This window comes from Colletotrichum siamense, assembly GCF_013390195.1.
Source record: "Colletotrichum siamense strain Cg363 chromosome Unknown KSG_Cg363_contig08, whole genome shotgun sequence".
Classification (NCBI taxonomy): Eukaryota; Fungi; Ascomycota; class Sordariomycetes; order Glomerellales; family Glomerellaceae; genus Colletotrichum; species Colletotrichum siamense.
This window is the reverse complement of record NW_023501021.1, coordinates 2245880-2269925: the sequence shown is the minus strand read 5'-3', so window position 1 is coordinate 2269925 and position 24046 is coordinate 2245880. Positions and strand designations below refer to the sequence as shown.

The window sequence follows — 24046 nt, the reverse complement described above, 5'->3', positions numbered from 1 at the left end:
TGGAGAGCCGAAAAGTCGACGCAGCCATGTCGGAACCATGTTTGGGCGGGAAGGGTGCGCCCAACGGTGCATCGATATCCCACACAGCTCGCGCGGCTCTCTTTAGCCTAAAATTACTACGCACCGCGAGCTGACCATTCACCTCTCACCTCAGTATTGCATTCTCTCATGTCTCGTCCGTGCATTTGGGCGACTCCTTACACCAGCCTACCATCGGACGACGACACCACAACCCTCAGACGTTGCCGCGTGGGGGACCAAACCCGGCTGGAAGCTGGGTCGATAGCCGTGCGGGTTTACGAGTACACCATAAAGCAGAGCCAGCGACAGGCTGAGATATATCCCGCCATCTCCAAATCTCCAAGCCTAAGGCTGACCAGCCCCATCAACAACGTCTCCATTCCGTCTTTCCGCTCAAGCCCGGAGTGAGGGGAAGAAGAGGCTGGCTGTTACCTATGTCCTTGGTCTGCCACACGTGCGAACTCCACTCAAGCTTCGTCATATGGCCACTGTCGACTATTTGCAGTGCTCTGCGAATACGCTCCCCAAGATAGACCTCACTTAATTCAGACCTTGACAACCAACCCGGCGTGGACAAATTATTTATTTCATTTAACGGAAGCTACTGGCCAGACCTGCAGCGTGGGATGGTTGTCCGGGGGTCATTGTCGCCAATACAAGCACATCTCATGGCGAGATGCCATGTTCCAGAGTTTCACCTACCCAACTGGCGTCTCCGATCTTGTACAGCCGCAGTACCTTGGACCCCAACCTGTTCGAGACTATTGCATGCGGCACCCCTGATTGGCGGCATCATACAGGCGCACCGGCCAGGGAAGAAGCAGGTGAAAGTTGGTGGGGTTCGAGCCGGTCTCAAGCCACGCTTCCCACGGCCAAAAGCGCCCGAATTCTCGCTTGCTTCTGGGTGGATGCCCATGGATCAATCAAGCAACAGATCCGTGATGAGCACGAAGCCTCCAGCCTGCAGTTCCTTGAAGCCGTCATGCCTGCTCATTACCATCAGCAAAGCAACCCGCCTCAACGGGCGCAACTCTCCTCACTAGCCACCGACACTCTAGGATTAGCTTGTCCAAACCTGGCCACGAACTGCTACTTTATTAAGGGCCTGCCGCACACTGTCATGAAGAAGGCCCCCAATGGCAGCCGGAAGCGCAACATGTACCGCGGCAGCAGCGAGCCGCGTACGAATACAAGCTCTCAGTCCCCCCTGCTTGGTCTGCACTGAAGAAGGCCAGGCAGTGGCGCACCAGGGGCCTGGACCAATTGCTCCCAGCAACATGTGGCCCAGTCGGTCGTCTCCATGGGCTCCGCCTAACATGGACGGGTACGACAGCCTAAGAATACAGCAGATCTCATTGACGAGAAATTGCCCCGTGTTTGGAATGCGCGTTCAACATGCGCAAGCAACAGGAATAACCACGTATTTCCGATATCGATGTGGATGATGGGTGCGGGTATTGGAGAGGGGCCCAAGGAGGCAAACGGATGGGGAAAGATCTGATGAACCGACGACGGATTCAGATGCCAGGTCTGTGTCTCTTGACTGAGATGCCGTCCATGATCTATCGAATGAATGGCTTCGGTCAACCAAAACTCTCTAGAGCGACGGCTTGGCTCTGGCCCTGGAGTCAGAACCAGTCCCACCAGCGACGTCGTTGGACACGCGGGCAGGCGCTGCCAGGCCGGTGCCAGAAGGCCAGGACTGCTACGCATTATTGTACCGCTACCAGGGACCGCCGCCCGGCGCGCAACTGCTGCAGTGGTGCCTCGATTTACTCCTCACCCATGCTTCATTAGCGCACAGTCGAAGTCCTTTGGAGTGGAGTTCCGCCGAGATGGGACTTGAGGGGCGGGTTTTTGCCCGTGCCTTGCTTGTTGCAAGTTTCCTCCCATGCCCCGACAGGACCCTGAAATCTGACTTGACGGGCGGGATCATGTAAGCTAGCTGCCATGGATTCTGGACCAGCGGCGCGGAGTCGATGTCCTTGGACTACAGACGGTCGCATCGCCGGGCTTAGATTCGGACGTCGTCACGCTGGTCTGGAGTCTCGATCACGCAGAGCGGGCCAGACACACGGGGAAGTGATGGAGGTCGTGTGCTGTTCGACTCTGATCAGGAGGAACGGCCGAAGCGATGGCAAATGTTAGCTGATGCTCAGGAATCGACCAACACGGCGGGCAGTGCTGGTGATGACGCTTGTCTGTCTTGGGTGGCTGACCTGCCAGGAGGATAGGCAGACGACGCAGGAGAGGGAGCAACGAGACAAGACACTGCACTGAAGACAAGGTAGCGGCGAGCTGGACTGCCGGCCGGGCAGACTCCGAACGGCAGTACTGCGGTACAGACGAGTGCGTACGATTCGTCTGCCGCTGCCGCCTCTGGTCTCTAGTGGCCTCCACCTCTTCTAATTCAGTTCAACGTCCGCTGCCCGGCGCACTGGTTTCTGCCACGCTGGAGCAATTCGGCTCGGTGCTACCCTCTCAGAAAGGGCATCGTACGGTTGAGCGGTATTTTTTTTTACCTGTTCCCCGTCGGCCTACGGCGTGCGATGGTCAGCCTGACAAATGCGTCTGATTTGTTCTTCGCGACGTTCGAAGACGCCGTGGCTTGAGATGGTGTCCGATGGAGTGGATGAAGCTCGTGCTGCCGACTGCTAGTAAGCTGTCAGGGACAAATTAGCATGCGATGTAGGGCCGGGCGCGGCGTGTATTCGGATCAGATGTCAGTCCCCTCGGTGTCCCCATGGAGAATGTTCCCCTGAAAGGAAGGATGTCGATGAAGGGCCATGTTAACGTCTCGTCTCGGTAGAGGGGTCCGACAGAGGGCGAGTATCAGGATGAAAGAAGCGGTATTGGGGATTTGGGTTCAAAGAGGGGTATTCCCAGCTCGTGGAGCGACAACGGTGAAGTAAACTACTTCCACCAACGAATCGTGAGGCTAAGCAATCTTCCCTCCGGTGATGGTGGAAAGCCGGGAAGAGCAGTCCGCCGCTGTCGGTTCTCACTGGGATCTGCCTGTGGCCTTGCCCCCTGGCGGAGCGACAGACCTTGGGATGCAGCGATGCCTGTGGTCCCTAGAGAGGAGGAGGGGCCCAACTGGACCGCTGCACGCTCTACCCAGCTGGAGGTAAGGTCGTGTACAGAGTGCAGCAGACAGGCTCCAGAGCGGCACGGAAGACAAGATGGGGCCTTCTGCGAGGGCATCTCGAATGACAGACAGACGGACGGCGGCTTTGAGCGTGGATTGTAGTATTCCAGGCGCAGAGAGAGAGAGGAGAATGTAAAGCCGGGGCGTAAGTGTAGCGGCGGTCCCCCTCTTGGGCCTTGGGAGTTCTCGTTCTCCCCCACCACCTTGCTGATAGTTACAACAGCACCTTAATAATTTCGGTGCAAGATCCACCTTTTGCTTCGGTGCATTACAAGCAGCGCAAGATTGGCCAGTAAAACGGCTGGTCTTTCAGAGGTGCAGGAGCCGAACGAACTCTCTCTCTGTGCGAGAAGGAGGGGGGGTCTTTGGGGGGGGAGACAGACAGATGAGTGCAGCGAGAGGCACGGGAGGCTTGGATTCGTGCCAAAGTAGGTACTACCGCGGTAGGTGAGAGGTCGATTGGGCTCCACACCCACCTCCCGCATTTGCATGGCCAGGGTCACGTCCGGTAAGGTAGCCACTGTAAGGTAGAGAGCGACCACGACGACGTCCGTCCCACGCCGACCCGCCCACTTCGACTCCCACTCCAACTCCAACTCCCACTCACCCACCACGCTGCCCCCCTCCCCCCTCCCCTCCTCCCCCCCAGCACCTGGCACCTAGCACACACCCTGCACGAGGCACGGCACCCACTACGCTACCTGCGCTGCGCTAAGAGAACGAGTACGTACTGTGGGTGGGCACTGATGCTGGTCCCATCGCATCCCAGCAAGCGACACCACTCACGGCTGTTGGTCGCGCGCTCCTTCTCTCAGTGGAGGTCGTCTCTGTCTCTCTCTCTCGCGCGCTGCGCTACCTACGCAATACCGCCCACTATTCCGCCGGCCCTCGCTGCGACAAGAGATCCCTCCCGCCGCCGACCTGTAGGGTCATGGTCATAGTACAAACAAACGTCTCTTCCCGTTCTCCCCCTCGACGCTTGCTGCACCGAACCAAAAACCCAGCGCCATCGAAGAGACGGCCCAGTCATCGAAACCTTCCTCCTGATCTAAACTCCTTTCTTAACCCTTTCGAGACCTTTCCGACAGCACCAGAGACACCATCTGCCGTCAGAATACGGGTTTTGTTCTGTCCAAACCTCTGCGTGCCTCTTCTGCGTGTGCCTTACACCACAGCCAACCTACCTAGGTAATTGGTAAGGTAAGGTACCTTGACAGAGTACCTTTCGCTGCCGACCAGCCCCAGCGAGAGAGCGAGTCGGAGACAAGCAAGCCACCCAGTCACAGACGACCACTACCAGTCTGGGAGTGAGAGTTGCAGCCAAGCGAACGTGGGGAAATTCCTTTCTTGTGACCCTCGACTCGCCGAAACCGAAACCTTTACCCTCTCCCCAAGGAAGCTTTTTTTCCTTTCCCTCTGCTTCACTTGAGAGAGAGCACGAGAGACAGAACCTGTTCACATGGCTGCCATTATATCGTCACCAATCTCGACGTCAAGTCCATTCACCTCAATGAATCCCACATCAACAGAACACGACTATCGCTTCCCGCGAAGGCCTGACGACCCGTTTGCTACCATTACGTCGCAACCCCAGGCGCATTCCAAAGCCAGTCCCAGCGAGCTGCCCGCCGGCCTGAGGGACCTCAGACTCGACCTTTCCGCTGCGCTGTATCCTAATGCGCAGGACGACTTTTTGCGAAACTCGGCCTTTCCGCCATTTCAGAAGGCATCAGCCATGGAATCTAACCAGAGCCCCGAGGACATGCAGAGGGAGGATCCGCTGGCGACTCAGGTGTGGAAGTTCTTCAGCAAGACGAAGCAGATGCTGCCTAACCAGCAGCGCATGGAGAACCTGACTTGGAGAATGATGGCTCTCAACTTGCGCAAGAAGCAAATGGAGGAGGAGAAGGCGAGGTAAGAAATATTCCTTTCCGCCTTCAATTTTTTTTGGTTGTGGTGCTCTGCTATTGCTGCGTTGTATGCCATGGCCACGAGGACTACTACGGCCGGCCGTTGCTGACAGACCTGGCTAACCTGTGTGGGATGATGCAGACTCGCTCGATCTGCGCCGGCACCGCCAGCTGCATCCGCTTCGTTCGGCTTGAATGCACCCAGTGGCATTGCTCAATTGCGCAAGTCTTCAGAGCAAAACGTCAACCACCCGGATTCCATGAATCTCGACGACTTCATCTTCTCCGAGAACATTGCGACGCCAGTGACGAACCCTTCCCCTCAACCACAGAAGCAAAGCGACGACAGGAACCAGATGCACTCGTCCTTCACCTCCGCCATTCCCATCAAATCGCGCAAAGACTCGGTCGCTCAACAGCACTTTGTCCCGCAGTCGGTTCCGTTTCCTCCTCACCACCAAAAGACCCAAGATGAATTCAACTACATTACTCGCCATCACCGTAAAACGAGTATTGACGAGAGACGGGTGAGCCGCTTTTCCCTTGTCAAAGCTGCAACCCAATTCAGCGACGCACATGTTTTTTTCCCGCCCATCCATCACTTTTTTTTTTATCTCATTTTCCTATCTGGCGCACCCCCCAGCGCCCATCGCCACACCCCCCGATATCATTGTTAGTGCCTTTTTTTGGGCTTCGCTGACCCGTCCGCACTTAGACCCGTAAACGTCCGGCCGACTTCTCTCCCCATGTGCCCGCCGTCAACAGCAACACAACAAACTCCAATGACTTGGATGCAGACTCGGAACTTCATGAATATTCACTCGACAACGCCAATCAAGCCAACATGACGCAGAACCCGCATCAGTCGGGAGTTCCCTTCCCTCTCGATACCTACATCGAGAACGACCCTATCATCACCTCAGCTGGGCCCTTCCAGCAGAACTTCTCATTCTCCCCCTCCACCTCGCCCATGGTGTCCCATGGCCCCTTTTCCAGTGTCTACAATGGTTCTGGAGCCCAGCCCTCTTCGTTGAACCCGTCAGATTTCTATTCGCCCCCGGGATCGGCTTATCATTCCACTGTATCGACGCCGCACCCCATGCCCGATAACGACAACTTCTACTTTGGATCGATGGATATGCGCGGCCAGAGGTCGCAAAACTTCCGCCCGGGCTCTCAGAACATGGGAAGCCAAATGAACCAGCAGTTCATGTACAACAATGCGAACGGGAACCCCATGTTCCCTGCATCTGCTCCTACTACGGAGTCTGTATCCGCCTTCAGCAGTGCGACCAGTCCTTTTGGGCACATTGATCCGACGCAAGTCTTTCAGCAAGATCATTCGGTCCGCTCACCTGGCATGTCCCTGCCGAATGAGGGCATGTTCAGTTTTGGTGCCGACTCGGACGAGGAGGATGGTGGTGCATTCGCCGATCGCAACATGGTCATGAACCAAGACTTCTCTCCCGGGCCCATGGACGACGGCAGCTCGCTAGGCTGGGATCCTTCTCTGCCAGGGCAGTACAGCACGCAAGCTGCACGCTACCCGGGCGGGCCGCCTCGCAAACAAGTCACCATCGGCGGCACCACTACAGACTACGTCGACAACAACGACTGGGAAGGCGGCAACTTGCCGCGATCTCAGTCGCAGTCTTTCCGTCAAGGGTCAGATAGAAGAGGCAGCAAAGTTCCGCGCACCGCATCAACTCCAGCAGGGCACTTGGGAAGGAATGGAAACCCTTTCGACCGCATGGCACAGTCGACACCGAATTCGCCCCCCGAAAACAACGGCACCGTCTCAGGCTATTCATCCGTGGCTCCGAGCCGACCTTCGTCGCCGCCTGGCTCTAAGTCTGGCTCGACAACGAACTTGCAGGCTGCAGCGGGCAACCAGGGAGAGGGAAACACGCCGACGACTTGCACGAACTGCTTCACTCAAACAACGCCCTTGTGGAGACGAAACCCTGAAGGCCAGCCCCTTTGCAATGCCTGCGGTCTGTTCTTGAAACTCCACGGTGTGGTGCGACCTCTGAGTTTGAAGACGGATGTTATCAAGAAGAGGAACCGTGGCTCGGGAGCAAGTCTGCCGGTCGGCGGCACGAGTACGCGGTCGAAGAAGAACGCCGCTAATTCGGGCGTTGGCTCACGAAAGAATTCGACCCTGGCCATCTCCTCTACGCCCGTCAACACCGCCACTACACCACCTGCTGCTGTCCGTGCTGGCAGTGCGAACGAAGGCGAGAGTCCCGCAAGTGGAGCCGCATCCGGAGGCAACACTGCTGGTAGCACGCCTACCAGCTACGGAACGGGCTCGTCTACCGGCGCGGCTGCTGGTGGCAAGGGCGTTGTGCCGATTGCCGCCGCGCCGCCAAAGAACACACCGGGTCCTGGCGCCGCCTCCCTACCCCGGAACAGTGGCACTTCGTCCTCCTCCGGATCATCAAAGCGCCAGCGCCGCCACAGCAAGAGTGCTGGCAGCGATGTGCTCTCTGGCATGGAAGTCGACAGCCCCGAAAACTCGACGGGTTCAAACGAGGCTGCGAAATCTCTCGGGTCCACTGGTTTTACGCCTATGCCAACAACAGGCTCCCTGGGTTTGGCCAACGGTCTCGGCATGACCCAGCGTCCCATGATGGGCGCGGGCATGATGGGAATGCCCGGTGGACAAAATGGGCCGATGATGAACCCTGGTGGTACGGCATCCGGTCCTCAAGAATGGGAGTGGCTCACGATGAGTTTGTAAGGCCCTGCGACGGACCACTCGCACGGCATCACACGGAATGCGCCATATTTGAATTTCAGCGTTTTCTTGCGACTTATAGAATCAGCGGTGGGGTACACACTCTCTCCCCACTCTCGGGTCGGAGTTCGATTTGAGGATCGGGCCATGCTTTCTGCGCTGTTTACGAATTTTGCTTGATACCAGACCTTGATATCGGTCCTTACGTGGCGGTTGTCTGTCTTTTTGGCCAGTTGAACAGGGAACATAATGGGGTTGAACGGCTGTATTGCGCAAGTCTGTTCTCTTGGATCAGAGGCACCCTCGGGATGCCTGATCTGCGAGCGATATCCCAGCTAATGCGCTGAGTAATGGTGGCTTATGCGTCAGGCTGTAGACGCCGAAGATGATGATGTTTTTACGGAGGAGCAACGGTTCTCGAATTACGAGCATGACCTGGGTTTGTTTTATTTTACCCGAGCGCGCGGCCACCATCTGGATCTTCTCCAGATACGTTGGGAGGGACGAGCTTTCTGCTTCCAAGCGTTCTAGAGCGGCGTCTTTGAAAGACCTGGGTGAGCGCCGGATATACTGGTCCCCCTTGTACGCAGAGGGTGAGAGGGTTTCACGGATTGGTCAATTTCATGTTTTTATACCTAGAGCCACGCATCGGATGATATAAACTGAGATACCTCTTTTATGCCTCAAACTTGTATTGCTAAGTTAGACCCTGCGATGTGTCAATGTGGACGCTGGTGATGGTCATGCCTGTCGTAGCCGATGCTGAGTTCGTGCGACCTTGAAGGACTACATACTGAGGCTTCGGCGTTTTCGCCCCACCCCCGGAGCACTGCGGGGATATACTTCGCTCCGTCGCCGGTTCCCAAGGTACGCTTGATAGGCCGGTCTGGAACACACCCTGGCAGACGGGCCCGAGATCACCAGCCTCCATTGGGGCATGTTGCTCCACCCTCCCAGGTTATTTCCGGCCACCCACAACAAGCGCCGTCACCACCTCCCTTGCCAACCTAAACCAACGTATTGATATCAGTAAAGGGTTCCCCTTTGGTTTCTTTGGAAGCAAATGACGAATTTATAACGAGGTGAGGAAGAGGGACAAGGCTTACACAGGATCCGTGACTGCACTTGTAATTCCGCCCGTTTGCCCACTGGCACGAATCTCCATTGCAAAGCTACATGTTTCCGGCCATGTTAGAAGCATTTATACAGCGTGCCGGAAATCTGGGGGCTGTACTCGACACCGTAATTTTTCCAACCGCGCGGGCATCCCTTTCCCGTCAAGTAGGGTGAATCGGGCGAGAGGGGATGACGTTTCGACGGCTTTGCGGCGGCTTCCCCTCCTAGAGCGACGGCGAGGGCCAAGATGAATGCCAATTTCATCATGTAAGGTCTGTTTTCTTTTCTTGTACTTCTTCTCGAGATAGGTCCTTTGAGATTTGTAGGCGTTCTTGTTTTCCTCCCCCCTCTTCGAGCTAGCTGTGCGGCGAGTTTTCCGTCGCTTATGCGCCTGGTTTCACGTCGAGTTGCAAAGGTCACAATCCTGACAGACCACAGAGAGGTTGATGATATGGAAATGGCGGGGCCAGCCCTAAAGGACTGGTGCCCGTCGCTCTGGCTTTGTGGCTTTGGTCATGAGGCCCGACTGCAGTCGACAAGGTTGCTTCTTTGAGTTCGCCGTGGCTTGGCGAATACCGGGGGCCATTGTTCAAGCACGCGTTCGACGTATGAGATGCGATTGGATAGTGATCTCTTCCCGTTGGTGTGTCTGTGTCTTTCGCTGCCATCAGCTGTAGACGAGATTATCAATTCGATCTTCTCTCCGTTACATATTTCATGTTGAAAGAGGGGGTTTGCAAACGGGAATGGCCGTGTTACCGACAACGCTATTTGATTTTCGATCCTGCAGGATGAGCAGGACTAGAAAGCAACACCCACTTACATCTCGACCCAACCACGGGAGTATCCGAGGAAGACGGGGAAGAGGGAACTATCTACGCCTGCGTGATGCATCTCCGCCACGATCCAATAGCCCTCCAGCATCGCGAGCAGACCACGCTGGGGAAGAAGAAATGTGCCGACGTCTCTCGGCTTTTAGTCTTTCAATAATTTCGAAGTATGCTACTTTGTCCGGACAGACGCAGACGGTGTTCGTGTCTACCGCAGCCCTTCTCGGCTCAGCCCTATGGTCGTTGGCTTCGTCCTCGAGAAGAGGGGCCCCGCGTGTGTATGCCAAGTATAAGAAGACCGTACTCGTATGTCTTTGGATCACGTCTCGCATGGTATGACCTGCGTGCTGACCTTCTATAATACATCCTGGCGCCAGGCTTTCACAAAAGTTCTCATCTCCCAATCCTTGAACCACCGCCATAGAGAAATTCCTCGTCATAGCCCACCTAGCCCGCCAAACGCCGCCTCATCCAAAGAATACAAACTAAAACCCCACGGCTCATTCGACAATGCGACCGTCCACTCTCCTCGCCGGCTTCGCCCTAGGTGGCGTCTTCGCGCATCCCTCAGGGCATGATAAGCATCTGCAAGAGCAGCGAAAAATCGCCGCTGGACTGCCCAAGCCAATGTTCGTCAGCGTCGCGCTGCCACCAGCGGTCTATCTAACGCCGCCGCCGGGTGTGCAGAAAGCAGAGGTTATCAGGGTCTGCAAGTCTCAGTTCGGAACTGACGATTTGGAAAAGTGCGCGGAGGCGATGAGGCAGACGGGCCCCCGGGCTTGAAGGTTTGGCAGATTCTTGTCAGGGGCGGTGGTTCGTTTGGGAGCGCTGTGTAGGGACGAAGAGGTGGTGGGAGGGAAGGGCGGAGGGTTATCTGGGTTGGGCTGGGATCTCAAGGTGCGCGTGCGATGGGCGATGCGTGGTGTATGTGGTAATTGACGTGGACAAACTGTAGGAGGACTACTTCGAATTCATCTAATCACTATTGCTCTTGTGTATGAAGGTGCGGACACTCTGAGCAAGGCTCTCGTCTGAAAAGCCTGCGCTACGAAAAAGTGTTTTTGTGCTTAGTAACGGGAACTTGATGGTTTCAAGCAGAGTCTGGATAGCAGGGCAGTATCGTAGACACGTCATACTTGCACAAGGACGACAGCAGTAGAGACAACAACAGGAATGGTAATAACAATAACGAAGATGTACGATAATAGATGATAATAGATGAGGATAACATAGGAATAACAAGTAATGACGACAGCGATAGCGACGACATAGCGAGCACATAAGGAATATATTTGCTTTAGTGGAGGACAAATAGATTATAGATCTGTGTAGATATTGCCTAGATAGGTAACTGACACTGCCTGGATGGCTAACCAATACTACCTAGCTAGCAAAACTCCCAGAACTGTGCCCAAAAAAGCATACCCCCTTCCCCTCACTGACTGTTACCGACTTGAAATAGATGCAGCATTGTCAAACTTGCTTCTCCGTGAGCCACTTGGGCGATCATTAGGCTTGGAATTCCTTGCCAATAAGGCCCTCGTGTTTCTTCTCGTCATCCTCGTCAAGGTTGACGAAGGCGTCAGAGATGTCTTTGTCGTCAAAGACGTCTTCGTTAAGGACGTCGTCGAGGCCGTCGAAGAGGTCTTCGTTAAGGACGTCGTCGAGGTCGTCGAAGAGGTCGCCGAAGTCGTCGAGGTCGTCGTCGGAGTCGTCATCCTCCTCGATATCCTCCTCGACATCCGTCTCGACATCCGTCTCGATATCCGTCTCGACAGCCGTCTCGACATCCTCCTTGACATCCGTCTCGACATCCTCCTTGACATCCGTCTCGACATCCTTCTTGGCATCCTTCACGTCACTCTTCTTGACATCCTTCTTGACATCCTTCTTGTCATCATCCTTGTCATCCTTGAACTTGTCGTAGATGGTGTGGGCCCAGAAAGGCTCGCTCATGAGGGGGCAGTGTGCACAAGCGCCGTCTTGTTCATCGACGGCGTAGTCTCTGCAGAGGATGCCTCCCCACTCGTTCTGGGTCACCTCCCAAAAGGTGGATGCGACCATGCCCTCGTTACATCTAACGCTGTTCTCGAACCTCCAGGCGAGGTCGCCCTCCTCCATGCCGCAGAAAGGCTTCCAGGTCTCAAACGAGTTGGGCGTGCAGCTGCGTCATCCGTGTTAGCCATGTCCATCCAAAGGACGGGATGGGGCTTGTGATGGAAAGGAAAGACTTACATAAGACCCCATCTTCTCAGGTTCTCCCAAAATCTATGGCAGAAGGAGCCGGCGTCGCCTTTGAAGTCCTTGATCCGGATATGGAAACGCGACCGCCGTCCACCACCGACTTGTCTCCCCCTGCTATACTTGCACTTGGATCGGGCGTCGGGCGCATCCCAGGGTCCCGGGGGCACGATGCCTTCTGATCCGTGATAGTAACCAGCGTTTGACGGCCACCCAATGGCCGCGACGCCCGAAATTGCGGTCAGCAACAACGTGGCTGCGAAGGCGAACTTCATTGTAGCGTTGTAGTTGTAGTAGTACTAGTAGTTGTTGTTGTCGTTGAAATCATGCAGGTAATGTTGGGGTAAAAGTTGTATAGAAGGGAGAAGTTGTTCAGAGAGCAAGTGAAGAGTTTGGCGGCGAGCATGTGTATATATAAGTTTTTGGCATGAGATGTCAAGGTAGCTGAAGCTTCTTGCAATCTACCGTGTGGTGCCTCGGGCTATCATACTTTGATCTGGGGCGCGAGGAACTCGCAGAGGTTGACTATCCAGGGCCATGGACGGCCTCGTCAAAAGGCAGCTTGGCAACGTCTTCTCAAGTCATGAAAGCGAGAGTCGTTCTGGACCGTTCGACTTTCTGTCATGTGAAAACTTGAATTTCTGGTCCGGCTTACCTGGAGTTCGTCGTACCAAGCTTGAGCTGCATGACGTAGGAAGATGGCCGCAAGTGAGAAGTATCCTTCGAACAAATGACCTCGATATAATAAGGTGGTGGCAAAAATCACCAGGCATGTTCTCGCTGGTAGCTCCTCTGAGTCTACATCTTGGGTTCCCTTGGTGGTCCATCCAGCCACTTTCTCCTTCCACCTTTTCTTGGCTGTTTGGAACTCCTGGATAGTCTTATCAAGGAAAGGAGCTAATGGGCCAAAAGTAGCCACCTATGACCAGCGTATGCAACAGGACTTGTTGATGGCCAGGAGCGAAACCCTTGGTAACCTGACTCCCTCCGTGTTAGAGTCGCTAGGAACGATCCAGTATCTCGACCACACTGTCTTGGGACCTTTAGTATCTCGATGTGGGGATGTCTCTGGCTGCAACCTGTTCGTCCGTCAGCAGCCACCAAACCCTCACCGAGAGAATCATAGCACGATGCTAGAACCCTCAAAGGTATTGCCAGTCACCAGAACATAGACCAATCGAGTGGCAATATCAACCGCAACTGTCCTCTCAAGATCTTGGTCGAGCAAGTTACCGGCAATGGCGTGGCGTCGAGTACTAGGCAGACTTTTTTCAACGATACGCTTTTGTAACACCAGCTCACGTCGTGGTCAAGTAAGTTCTTGATGAAGTCGTGACTCAAACTTGAGCGTGGGGTTGATCCGGGTTGTAGTCCTTTGGTAAATCAGTCTCTGCGGTGTTTCGCTGTCTCCTTCTGGACCAGCTAAGTATGCTTCGAAGCGCAATAGCGTTCGAACGGGTGTCCGTCGCAGACAAGAATGACCAACTGGACACAACGGAGATGTGGATTCGACAAAGCTGGTTGCGGTATCTGACATTTGCCACCAAGGTCAGCTATCTCGTCACGGCAGGGAACAGTAAAAGTGTGCGTGTAGCAGGAGAAAACAGTCATATATTTCTCCTCGAGCGAGGGACCAGCTGGCCCAGGACATTCCGGAACGTAAAGGCAGTCAAACATTGCGCATGCGGGCGTGGCGAAGTAAAGACAATGAAGCAGCATGTAAAATGAATTTCCCCATTTCCGATTTGAATGCCAGAAAACCGAAATGATTTTTTACGTATTTCTGCAGTACGCATTCGTGTTTCTCTTTAATGCCAATCGTCGAGCCGAAAGGGGCGGGGAGACTTCCTCCACGTTTGCAGTGCGTGGGCACTTCCTCCGACGCCGAACGGGGGCATTTTTCCCATAAAAAAGATTTCTCCATTGTTCGCCAACCACCACCCTTTTTAACAACGTCCCGTCGATTCCACCCTCATGTCGGTGTGGGCACAAACGTTCCTAGAGTCGTATCGAATGCATTGTGGGAAACAGAAAGAGGGCAGGGTGCTTAAGAGCCGGGGTTGGGGTTCATCTGTGAGTCGGTGGCGTTAGTCAAATCTGTGTTTATCGTCGAGGGTTTCTGAAGACGGAGCGAGTCTTCATCGAGGGAATAGTACCTTGCGCTTGCCACCGGTGAGGGTGACGTTCACGAAGCGGCGGGTGTATGTGAGACGCTTCTTCGCGCGGCCCTTGGGGGTCTTCTTCTTCTCCTGGGGCTCAACCTTGGGGCTATCGAGAATGTCAGCATCTCGTCGTCTTTCATCGATCAAATATCCCAGCAAAAAAGAAGCCCGGTCGGTCATTCGTTTTCTCATCGTCCCTAAATCTTCTGTCGTCTTGCGATGGAATAGCCTGCACGCGTTGTGCGGTGCACCGAAATGATTCCTCCTCTTTCCGACCGACCGGTGTCTTTTCCCCCTCATCGTTTGCCGCGATGACCCAAGCGTCGCCTCCTCCTCCCAAAAACAAGCAGAAAAACGGCCGGGACAAGACTTACGTCTGAGACTTGACCTTTCCGGCACGCGCCAACGATCCGTGAACCTTTCCCATGTTGTCGGCTTGGGGTGGTGTTGCTGTGATTGATTTTTCGGTGAGTAGGGTTGTCGAGAATACTCGCGGGCGATGGGCGTCGGATTGCTTGCGATGGGGTGAGGGCAGGCTTGGAGCGAGGGCGAATTGTCCGTTTGTGTGCGTGGACCCTGGTCACGTGGGGGTGGGGCGAATCGGGCTTTGGCGAGCAGTGCATCCTTTGTTTTTTTTTTCCCTCTCCCAGCGATTGTTTGGCTTTGGCGGAGAGAATGGCCCGGCAAAAGTTCGGATTTAGGAGTTAGGACCTTCCCAAAGCGTCCGTGGCACGCCGAATGAATCATCGGCGAGAATTAGGGGTGATACTAGACTTGGCTTGACTGATTGGGAGAGGTTCACTAAATATTTTGACATATATGGTAAACTTTCACTCATGCTGTTTTGTCTATGGCATTCCGTCGTTTCCAGGCGCGCGCCGGGTATCTAATCATGTACTCATCCATAATGTACTAGAGCATCGATCTCACACATCCCCGTCCTCAGTTTCCTCCGGGCCAGGGATCATGGCCAGTGACTCCCATTCAACCTGAACGCCCGTCTTGGGGTGGGCGCAGAAGCCGTTGCAGGCTTTACACTTGTCCATCTTCTTGGACAGCATGTCCTCTAACGACGTAGGATGTAGCACCAGCTCCTTGGACTTAAGATTCTCGTTGATGAAGATGAATGGTCCGCGGTAGTCGCCCAGCAAGGTCTCTGGCAGGAGTGTCAGCTCGTTTGGGGTGTTCTTGCGGGCGACACTCGCAAAAGCGTCCCTAACGCGCTTCTCTACGCGGAACTCCCATGTGCCTTCCCAGCTGAGAGTTGTCGACCTGTCGTCTACAGTATAGCGGAAGACGGCGGCGCCGAACTGGTCCACCTTATAGAGCTCCAGCATTTTGAGTGCCGGCATGTGCTTTGCCGCTGTGGCTGTGAGGAAGAGGACGGCGTTGATGTTCTCGGGTTGCACGCCAGAAATCATTGTGTGGGAGGTCAGAGTCAGCAGGCGCAGATTTTGCCAGACTGGAGTTGTGGATTTGCGGCCGAGGACACCACCAAAGAAGTCCAAGGCGTCGGCAACATTAGATACGGCCATCTCTTCAGCTTGTAAACTGAGATATCCGAGATTCTGACCCAAGCTTGGACAGGCTGTTCTTGGTACGTCGCCCTGGTCCTCGGCGTCGTTGGTGTCTGCATTGCCGCCTCCATTTGCCCCTGCCGCAGCATCATCATCACTGTCGGAATCTGCGTCCTCCCATTCTTCACCACCGGCACCGTCGTTGAAGGCGTCAAAGTGCTCGAAGATGCTGAAGCGCTTGATATACGACGGCCAAAAGGGTAGACTTCGCGCGTGGTCTTTGAAAGTTAGCGTCACATGCGAGCAATTATAAAAGGGGGGCAAGTACCTGAGTCAACCTCCAGTTGTGCCTCCATATCCACTTGATGCCATGGCTCATATCGAACCTCCCTGAGATTGGGCAGACTCGAGTAGATGGTGAGAAGCGACCGGGATGAAAAGTTGCGATGATTCTGTCTAAGCACCTGACAGCTTGACACCACGGAGACCTCCGGCAACCCGTGTCGTCCAATCTGCTCGCATGCCGCAGTGATGAATGAAAAGTCCAGATCATGATCGAAGAATCTCGAATTGCCGTCTTGGTCGAGGCCCGCTTCCCCAAAGTACTTATTCTTGTCGCTCGGTGAAGCAGCGCTCAACTCGAGCTCGATGCTACCTTTCCCCGTCGGCTCCCACTTGCTGAGGATGTCGAAAAAGTTCCAGATGGCCTGCGTAAAGGCGATCTCGTTGGCGTTCTGCTCTTCGTCGGTCTCGGGGACCTTGGCGAGCTTGAGGGCATAGCGGGGTAGCTCGATACGCAGGGCCAACCGGCGAAGCAGCGAGCGGCGACGGGGGTCCTGGGTCAGCTCGTCGAAGCGCGAGAGATCCTTGGCGGAGTTGATCTCGAGCGAGCTAAAGTTGATCTCCTCGATGAAGCCCTGCCACTGGCGACATACGACGGCGTAGCTGCCCATGTCGTGGCGGTTGGCCTTACTCCGCCAGATTTTGGAGCGACGCTCGGCGACGGCGCTGTTGGCCAGGTGGCCGAGGATGAGGCCTCTGAGCTCTACAGGGAGACCGTTCCATGTTGCCATCTCGGTCTGTGTTTCCATCTCAATCTGGGACTTTTTGGTGTCTGCGAGAGCTCTTGTCCACTCCTTTAAGTCCGTGGCGGACGAGGTCGACTGAGATGAGATGCAGTTTTTCAGTGGGGTTGATTGAGAGTGAGACAACGGATGCTGCCGAATGCCCTCCTTCGTACCACAGAGGGCGCCGAATGAAGATCAAACTCGAGAATCTCCCCCGGTGACCAAGGCGCGCCTTCTATAGCGGTTCAATGTCGTCGCGTCGTCAAAAGAAGGGCTCAGTTTGTACAGTGTTGCCCCCCCTACGTCGTGGTGGTGTCTTTGTTGGCAGAGCGCGCCTTTCAGATGCCCCGCTGAGAAAACACTGCTCCACCAATCAAAGCTCGCTAGCGACAAAGCCCTCCTTCCCCTCCAGGGACGTTAGGTACCTCTCTGGGTCCCAGGCAAATCAGACCCTTTTACATCTAATCAGGTATCTACGTAATGCCATGTGGTATGCATAAATGACCAGACGTCAATTTGCTTCGAAGAACTTTGTGTGACATTTTGGAAAATCCCCGTTCAACGCTATTTGTCTGACGCAGCCGCTCCTCGTGCTCATTCCAGATGGTGCATTCCCGGTCTGCTCTGCATGTGGCTGGCGCTGAGGGCAAGAACCGGAGGGGCATACGCTGCGATTTCCGCGCGAGAATGATTCACTGACGGCACGCAGATCTGAGCAAACCATGTTCTGTGTGGCAGGCTGTTCGTCCTTTCGTCCTCCCAACCAACCCATCAACATCACACATGCTCCCGTATCGAACCACTTGCTCCCACCATACATCGCAAATGATCATGCAACATCTTCCCTGCAAGGCACACACATATACACGCACACGTACACACAAACTGGTCTAACCTTCTCGGCCCAAGGCCAAGTGGGAGACCGACGCTCAACAAGCGATAGAGAGAGGGAAAAATCAACCAACCTGCAGGCTCGCATACAGCGGCCGATGCCCCTACCCATGCCCGCATGATGAGCCTTCCCAGTGGGAGACCCAGCAAAAACCTTCTGACAATTTGGCGCTAGGCGACGTTTGGCTTATCAGATCTAAACCACCCCGGCCAAGCGTCTCATCCCAGACATCACATGTCCACTCTTCCTCCTCATGGCCGCTGCGGAGTCTGCTTGCTAAACCAAGACCTGAGGTAACCTACTGACCAACCCCTACCTAGCCAACCTCCGTCCCCATCACGCCCGCTACAGAACCCGACTCGTCCAACACGCCGTGCTTCGCTCGATCCAGGGCTCTATTGCGATTTCTTCATTACGTACCCCGTATATTGCCGCCCAGCGCGGACCCCGACCGAACAAGACCAAGACCTCCGTCTCAAAAGAACCTCCAAAAGCAGGCATCGTCCCCGCGCCGCATCTGCACTTCAATAGCCTCTCGCCCTCACCTAGGCGACTTCCCAAGACAAACTCTTGGCCCTCCTAGCCTTTCCGACCCGCCAGCCCAACCTCGTACGATCCGATCCCGTCCTCCCCGACCGACCGACCGAATCAAGGAAGCCTCAAGTGACGGACTACATAAACCGGCTGCTACCCCCCTCGCACAACCACAGTTATTCTCTTTTCTCTTTCCCCTCTAGGACAACCACCGACCGGCTCTCTGAAAATGAAGTCCATCGCCTCCCTCCTCGCCCTCGCGGCCTCCGCCTCCGCCCTCCTCCCAGCGGGAACCCCCTCCCACATCCTCCAAAACCCAGACGATGCCGCCGACGCCCTCACCCGCATCCCGTCCTCGTACGAGTCCGCCGTTATGGCCCGCCGCATCCTCGCCCACACGAAGCTCGCGGAGCTCTCTACGGTCTTCCCGGCCGGCGCCCACTCCGCCTCCGGCTCAGATCTCTCCGGCATGCCCATCGGCCTCATGGACTACGTCGCCGATTGCGAGGACGAGGGAAACCCCACTATCCTCGCAATCACCATCGCCACTTCGTTCAAGAACGTCCGCGCCGGCTCAAACATCTCCCTTTCCATGCACTGGGTGCCGCCCTTCCCCCCGGCCAAGCGCATCTCTCTCCTGTCCTCTCTGAAGCAGAAGATCTTTGGCGGCGACCAACAAATCATGGACGGCCCCGATACCGTTCCCTACTCCGCCGCGAACCTCCCCCGCTTCTCCCTCATGGGCTACCTCGAGAAGATTCCTGTCGACCCCGTCACCTCACTCAAGCTCGCCGGCTGCTTCGTCAAGAAGCACCCCGACAGCAAGTACTGGCTCCCCGGCAGCCCCGTCCACGAGTCCGAGTGGGTCCGCTTCGTCGTCACCTCCGTCTACTGGATCGGCGGCTTCGGCGACCGCGCCTACATCGGCTGGATCCCCCTCGACGAGTGGCAAAAGGTCACCCGCGACGAGTACGAGGCCATCAAGCTTCCCGGCGAGGAGCGCGGCTGGAAGGAGTGGAGCGTCGACAGCTGGTTCGACGGCAGCGACCTCTAAGCTGGAGTGGGTTGGGATGGGGGAGAGGAAAACGTTTTCGTGATGCGCAAACGAAACAGAGGAGGCTATTTGTTTGTGTGCGTGTGCGTGTGATTTGGCATGATACCAATGTAAAGCTCCCAGATTGTGACGATGGATGGTCTGCGTCGTGTGCATTACTTGCGATGATGAGTCTTTCGAGCCCGTGGTGCGGCTGTTTTCAGTGTAGCATTCTTGGTTTACGTATCCGTACCTACCTTACTTGGCCTGCAGTGCCACGCGACATAGCACACCTTCGTTAAAACATGCATATAAATTGTTTTACTTTTTTGCAACGGTCAAGCCACGAACCGGCGCCGCTTTCCCTATTCAGTGCAGCAGCGTCTGACACCCACGTTACCTTCAAATGTTACACAACCGATGGGCTGAGGAGAGTTGATTATCTTCTTTACAGCGTATTTGTATATCAGGGGGTATCTCGCACTGCCGCTTTTACGTAACTATGCAGACACCTCGTTCCGTCTTTCTTCAGTCATTCCTTGGAAGCAACGCTTTATATGCCTCTCGTGTGTGCATGTGTACGTCGTGTACTTCATGTAGTTCCGTCCCTGTCCCCGGTACGCCCAAAAGAAAATTAAGAAAACACTGAAACCGTCTGCTGTCAAGCTTTTACATGTACAAATGAAATAAAGGGGGGCGGCCTTCTACTCGACACGAATAATGACCTTCCACGCCAGTGCCCCGGCCTCTCTGATGGCACAGGCAAGGCAGCCTCGTCGACGTCGCGAGATGATGGCGTTCCAGCCCTTCTCGGCGCAAAAGGCACGGACGAGGATCTCCATGTCGCTACCAAACTGACGGCGCCGCGACTCGAGGTGCATCTTAGCCGCCGCGAGGCTGGCGCCGTTAGCGGTCCGCTCCAGGATAGGCGACGTCGGAGTCTCTTGCGTCGGCGGCTGACGCGTGATACCCGTGATGCAGTCAATGACCAGGACCCGGGGTGTCGTATTAATGATTGGCGTGAGAGAGGGGCGCCGGACTGAGGCCGTGTTGAGCAGCAAATCGTCCAGCGAGGCGGCCGACTTCTCGAGCAGCTCGGAAAGGTGGATCACCGTGTAAGTGAACATTTTGTGCAGGGGATGCCCTGGAAAGAGTCAGTATACGTGGCTGCGCGGCGAGAGAAGTAGGCAACTTACCGGTGATGGTGGCAGGGCTTGAGCTCTTGCCGCCGATGCCGGTGCCGTCCACATCGATTTGCTGGATTGTGGGGCTTGAAGGCGACCTCATCACCTTGACATGAGATGATGGAGCACACGGATGCGCTGTAACGAAATGGATATCGTTGGACAGCGCAAAATTGTGCTCTTTGGACTCGCCGCCGAGAGAGCCGACGGAAAACGAGATGGAGGACGGATAGGTGTGGATCTCTGAGCTCCGAGTCACATCAGAGAGCGGAGTCACGAATTCCTCAGTGGGTGTTGTGTCAACCGAATCCACAGGCGCAGAGAGATTCAGAGAGAGGAAATCAATGGTCAGACTGGGCGGCGGTTCAGAGTAGTTGTTCTCGTACGGAATGATGAAGTCCGCAGGCAAGACAGAGCTGGGATCAGCATCCCCCAGGACGCATGAGTCCCGCTCAACGTGTGTCTTACCCCAAAGCCGAGCTTGTCTACCCGTCTTCTTCATATCGGCTGTTACAAGAATCAGCAATCACGCACAAATCAGAACTGTCTGTTCACTTACCGGAAACATCGGCAACGTCAATGTTGATCCAGCCTTCGCCGTGGCCTTGAGGCGTGATGTCGCTTGAAATCCAGCCCATGCATTGAGCAGAGCCCTTACCAGCTGCCAAAACACGGCCAACGATACAAGCTGTGCTCCAAAAGCTTTTGCCCCGGTAGACAAACCCGCCACAGAGATTGGCCATTGGCCCCAGCTTTGCCATTGCTTCTTTATCGTTTTCCAACAGGGTGGACATGATCAAGTGGTACAGTCCCTCGCCAGGAAGCATGAGTCCCGACACATAGGACTTGGAAAGCCAACCTGACGGGTGGAGAGCCGCAGAAACGCCACGCTTGCCTGACGAATGCTTCGTGACGCTGGCTTCTGCCCTGCCGCCACCAAAGTAGGACGACCTCCGCGTGTCAATACTCAATGGGGTTTCCGCGGGCGTATGAATAGGGGTTGCCTCCGACACCTTCCCCACGGTTTCTTCGATTTGCTCGGCGTAAATGTCCGATTCGATATCAGGCCATCGCAGTTTCCGCGCAAAGTGTGTGAGGCCGTTCACTTGTCTCTCGCTGTAACGACCCTGGATAGTGTAAATGGACATGCTCTCTCCTGAGTTGGCATGGTTGTTGTGATGGTGTAGGCTCATCTTGCCAGTTAACGAAGCCAGCCAGCCGCCAGAGTTGCGTTTCTGGCCAACATTGGCTGGGTCGACCTTGGCCTCGACAATCTCGATGTTCTCTAGCCAAGCCCGCGCAAGGTGTAGCGACCACTTGACGGACTGGTTCGCGTCCTTTTCGAAACGGTGAATCTCGGCGGGTCTAATGCTCTCAATCCCCAGCTCTTCGCCCTCGGTAATTGCGTCTAATCTTATTAGAAGCTCGCACGACAGGAGAATCTGAAGCAGCAACCAATATCTCTCTTCTTTACGTTCTTCGTTGGTTTCGGCGTCGTCAACTTCAGGGTCGGTTTCAATTTCGTCGCCCTCAAACGAGCCCCAGAGAATCTGGCCTAGACGAATTCTCCATTCCACATGCGCAAAGTCGATCCAGACGTTGGGCGCTGCAAGCACCTTAACGAGTGCCTGTATCTGGACCGAGAGGCTGTAGGGGTCATGGTGATCGATCACCCGGGTGGGCGGGTGCAAGATGCCAAGGAACAGCTCGTTGTACAAGGTATGGGATATCTTCCTGTGAATCCGGTTTTCCTTGTACCTCGCGCCATTCTTAATAAGCTGGTCCAGTATAGCCGACTCCTCCTGGCGGCGAAGGCCGTCCTTGGAAGCAAGCAGCTTCTGGCGCGCATCGATGATGGCGTTGGCCTTGGATCCGAGAGTGCCAAAACCGAACTGTTCTTCCTGAAGAGCATCTCCGACAGGAACCTCAAGAGCGGCCTGGTAACCCATGGTGCCCTTCTCCAACCCTTGCATGCTCAGCATATTAGGCCGTTCTCGACATCGGGGGTAGAAGTGTGCGCGCTTCCTCTCTCTGGCGCACTTGATGGCAGCGGGATTGCTGTTCATGTCTCTCGTGATATGAGGCCATGCTGTGATGCAGCTCCAGGCGGCGTCTTCGATCTGGACATGGTCGGTCAAGTCGCGGATCTCGAGAGACTCGTCCCAGGGAAAGGCAACGGAAGGATGCGGGGCACCGGTGTAATGGCCCTCGGAGCGGGCAAAGTACTGAGGAGCTCCGGAGAAGAGCTTCTCAATGTCATCGTCGCTGAGGGTCGCCATAATTCTGGTCAGCTTCAAGACTGGTTTGGCCTTTTGGCCATTGGCTTGCTCGCTGTCGGCAGGAGGCGGGGAAGGAAGTGGCTTGTTGGGGTTAAGAGGGGGCGGCGATCGAGAGGAGCGGGATTCGGCACTGCTTTGCGGAGGGGAAACCTGGGGTTTGCTGGTGAGACACAACGGCTTATATTTTTTTTGCAACGGCTGAAGCGAGGATGATCCAATTGGACGAAACTGAAGTAGAATGGCGGTTGGTAGGACCGGGTAGGCTTCTTTGAGGAGGTGGAAGTGAGGTCTTTGTTCTCAATGGCTTGACCACGCTCGTGGCCTGTCTTGAAAGGTGTTGTATATCGGTTGACAAGCAGCTTCTCTGACGTCTCTGACACAAGAAGACAAAAAAGAAAAGGAGGAAGTTGTGTTTTACAAAGACAAAAGGGGTGCAGGTAGGCAATTGGAGCTGGGTCCCGGATGGTGGTCACGCGGTAGAGCAACATGCAAGGGAGCAACGGGTACAGATCGTCAGAGCATCTCGCATCTCAGACCAGGGGAGAGGAGCATCGGAGGTGCAGGTTCAGCAAGCGAAACATCTCGGAGGACGTCACAGCAAGAACGAGTTTTTTTTTACACCAGCCGCATCCATCCAGTGGACTGTCGAGGACGGGAATTGCACCAGCGTGGTATATGAGGTGGGCAAGAAAAGAAAGACAGGGCATTGAAAGTGGCCTGATGCAGCTCCCATGAAGGGATTGGATGAGATGATGGCGGGGAAGTGCCATGACGGAGGGGAATTGGCAGTGACGACTGTGGTTTGGTTGCCATTGCCGCAGTAGGTAGGTATTCTTAGCTCCGAGGAGGGGACTGTCTGCAGCGGCAGCGGGACCCAGGGCAGGCACCTCACCTCAGGTGCAGGACCCAGACCCAGACGTGGACTGGACCCGGGCAGGCCCCGGTGGGGAGGGCGAGCGCCGACGACCGACGACGGGGACACCACTGACACTGGAGCATCAGCAGGGCATTTTTTGCAGGGTGCAGCTTCAGCCCGCCCAGACCCAGGCCCAGGGGCTGGAAGGCAAGACCCACTGGGCGTCCCCACATCGCACGTTCGGTGCTTCCACGTCCACACACTGAGGTGGTGACTGCCCACGTCCATTGAGGCATGGCCAACGGCAAGCGTAGGCTTAGCGCACGGGTGACGGAGCCCAGCAGCCAGCCTTAGGTAAGGCGAACCCACTGACGCCGCTGACCTGACCTGAGGTGAAGTCGGGTCACTGTGAGATGGCACCTCACACTCAGACTCACTCAACAGAGAGGAAGCGGGGTGAGCTGAGGGGTGGGTGACACTGAGAGATGCGTCCACTTGCTTTGGCGCGCTGCTGTG

General features: G+C 55.4%; 5 protein-coding genes across 5 annotated transcripts; 2 read left to right on the top strand and 3 right to left on the bottom strand.

The window, feature by feature from the left end:
- Positions 1 to 4679: 4679 nt before the first annotated feature.
- AREA (Nitrogen regulatory protein areA) lies at positions 4680 to 7822 on the top strand (the record flags this gene model as incomplete). The annotated part of the gene is made up of 3 exons (XM_036644030.1): positions 4680 to 5083; positions 5222 to 5606; positions 5795 to 7822. 3 exons carry the CDS (start codon positions 4680 to 4682, stop codon positions 7820 to 7822), a joined length of 2817 nt encoding a protein of 938 aa, XP_036490162.1.
- A 3452-nt stretch (positions 7823 to 11274) lies between these two features.
- On the bottom strand, positions 11275 to 12281 carry CGCS363_v012180 (uncharacterized protein; the record flags this gene model as incomplete). The annotated part of the gene is made up of 2 exons (XM_036644029.1): positions 11275 to 11929; positions 12001 to 12281. 2 exons carry the CDS (start codon positions 12279 to 12281, stop codon positions 11275 to 11277), a joined length of 936 nt encoding a protein of 311 aa, XP_036490161.1.
- Positions 12282 to 15094: 2813 nt separating this feature from the next.
- CGCS363_v012179 (uncharacterized protein) lies at positions 15095 to 16758 on the bottom strand (the record flags this gene model as incomplete). Its single annotated transcript, XM_036644028.1, has 2 exons — positions 15095 to 15963; positions 16014 to 16758. 2 exons carry the CDS (start codon positions 16756 to 16758, stop codon positions 15095 to 15097), a joined length of 1614 nt encoding a protein of 537 aa, XP_036490848.1.
- A 1649-nt stretch (positions 16759 to 18407) lies between these two features.
- CGCS363_v012178 (uncharacterized protein) lies at positions 18408 to 19232 on the top strand (the record flags this gene model as incomplete). Its single annotated transcript, XM_036644027.1, has 1 exon — positions 18408 to 19232. One exon carries the CDS (start codon positions 18408 to 18410, stop codon positions 19230 to 19232), a length of 825 nt encoding a protein of 274 aa, XP_036490923.1.
- A 683-nt stretch (positions 19233 to 19915) lies between these two features.
- On the bottom strand, positions 19916 to 22674 carry CGCS363_v012177 (uncharacterized protein; the record flags this gene model as incomplete). Its single annotated transcript, XM_036644026.1, has 3 exons — positions 19916 to 20355; positions 20408 to 20902; positions 20955 to 22674. 3 exons carry the CDS (start codon positions 22672 to 22674, stop codon positions 19916 to 19918), a joined length of 2655 nt encoding a protein of 884 aa, XP_036490847.1.
- Between the last annotated feature and the right edge of the window lie 1372 nt (positions 22675 to 24046).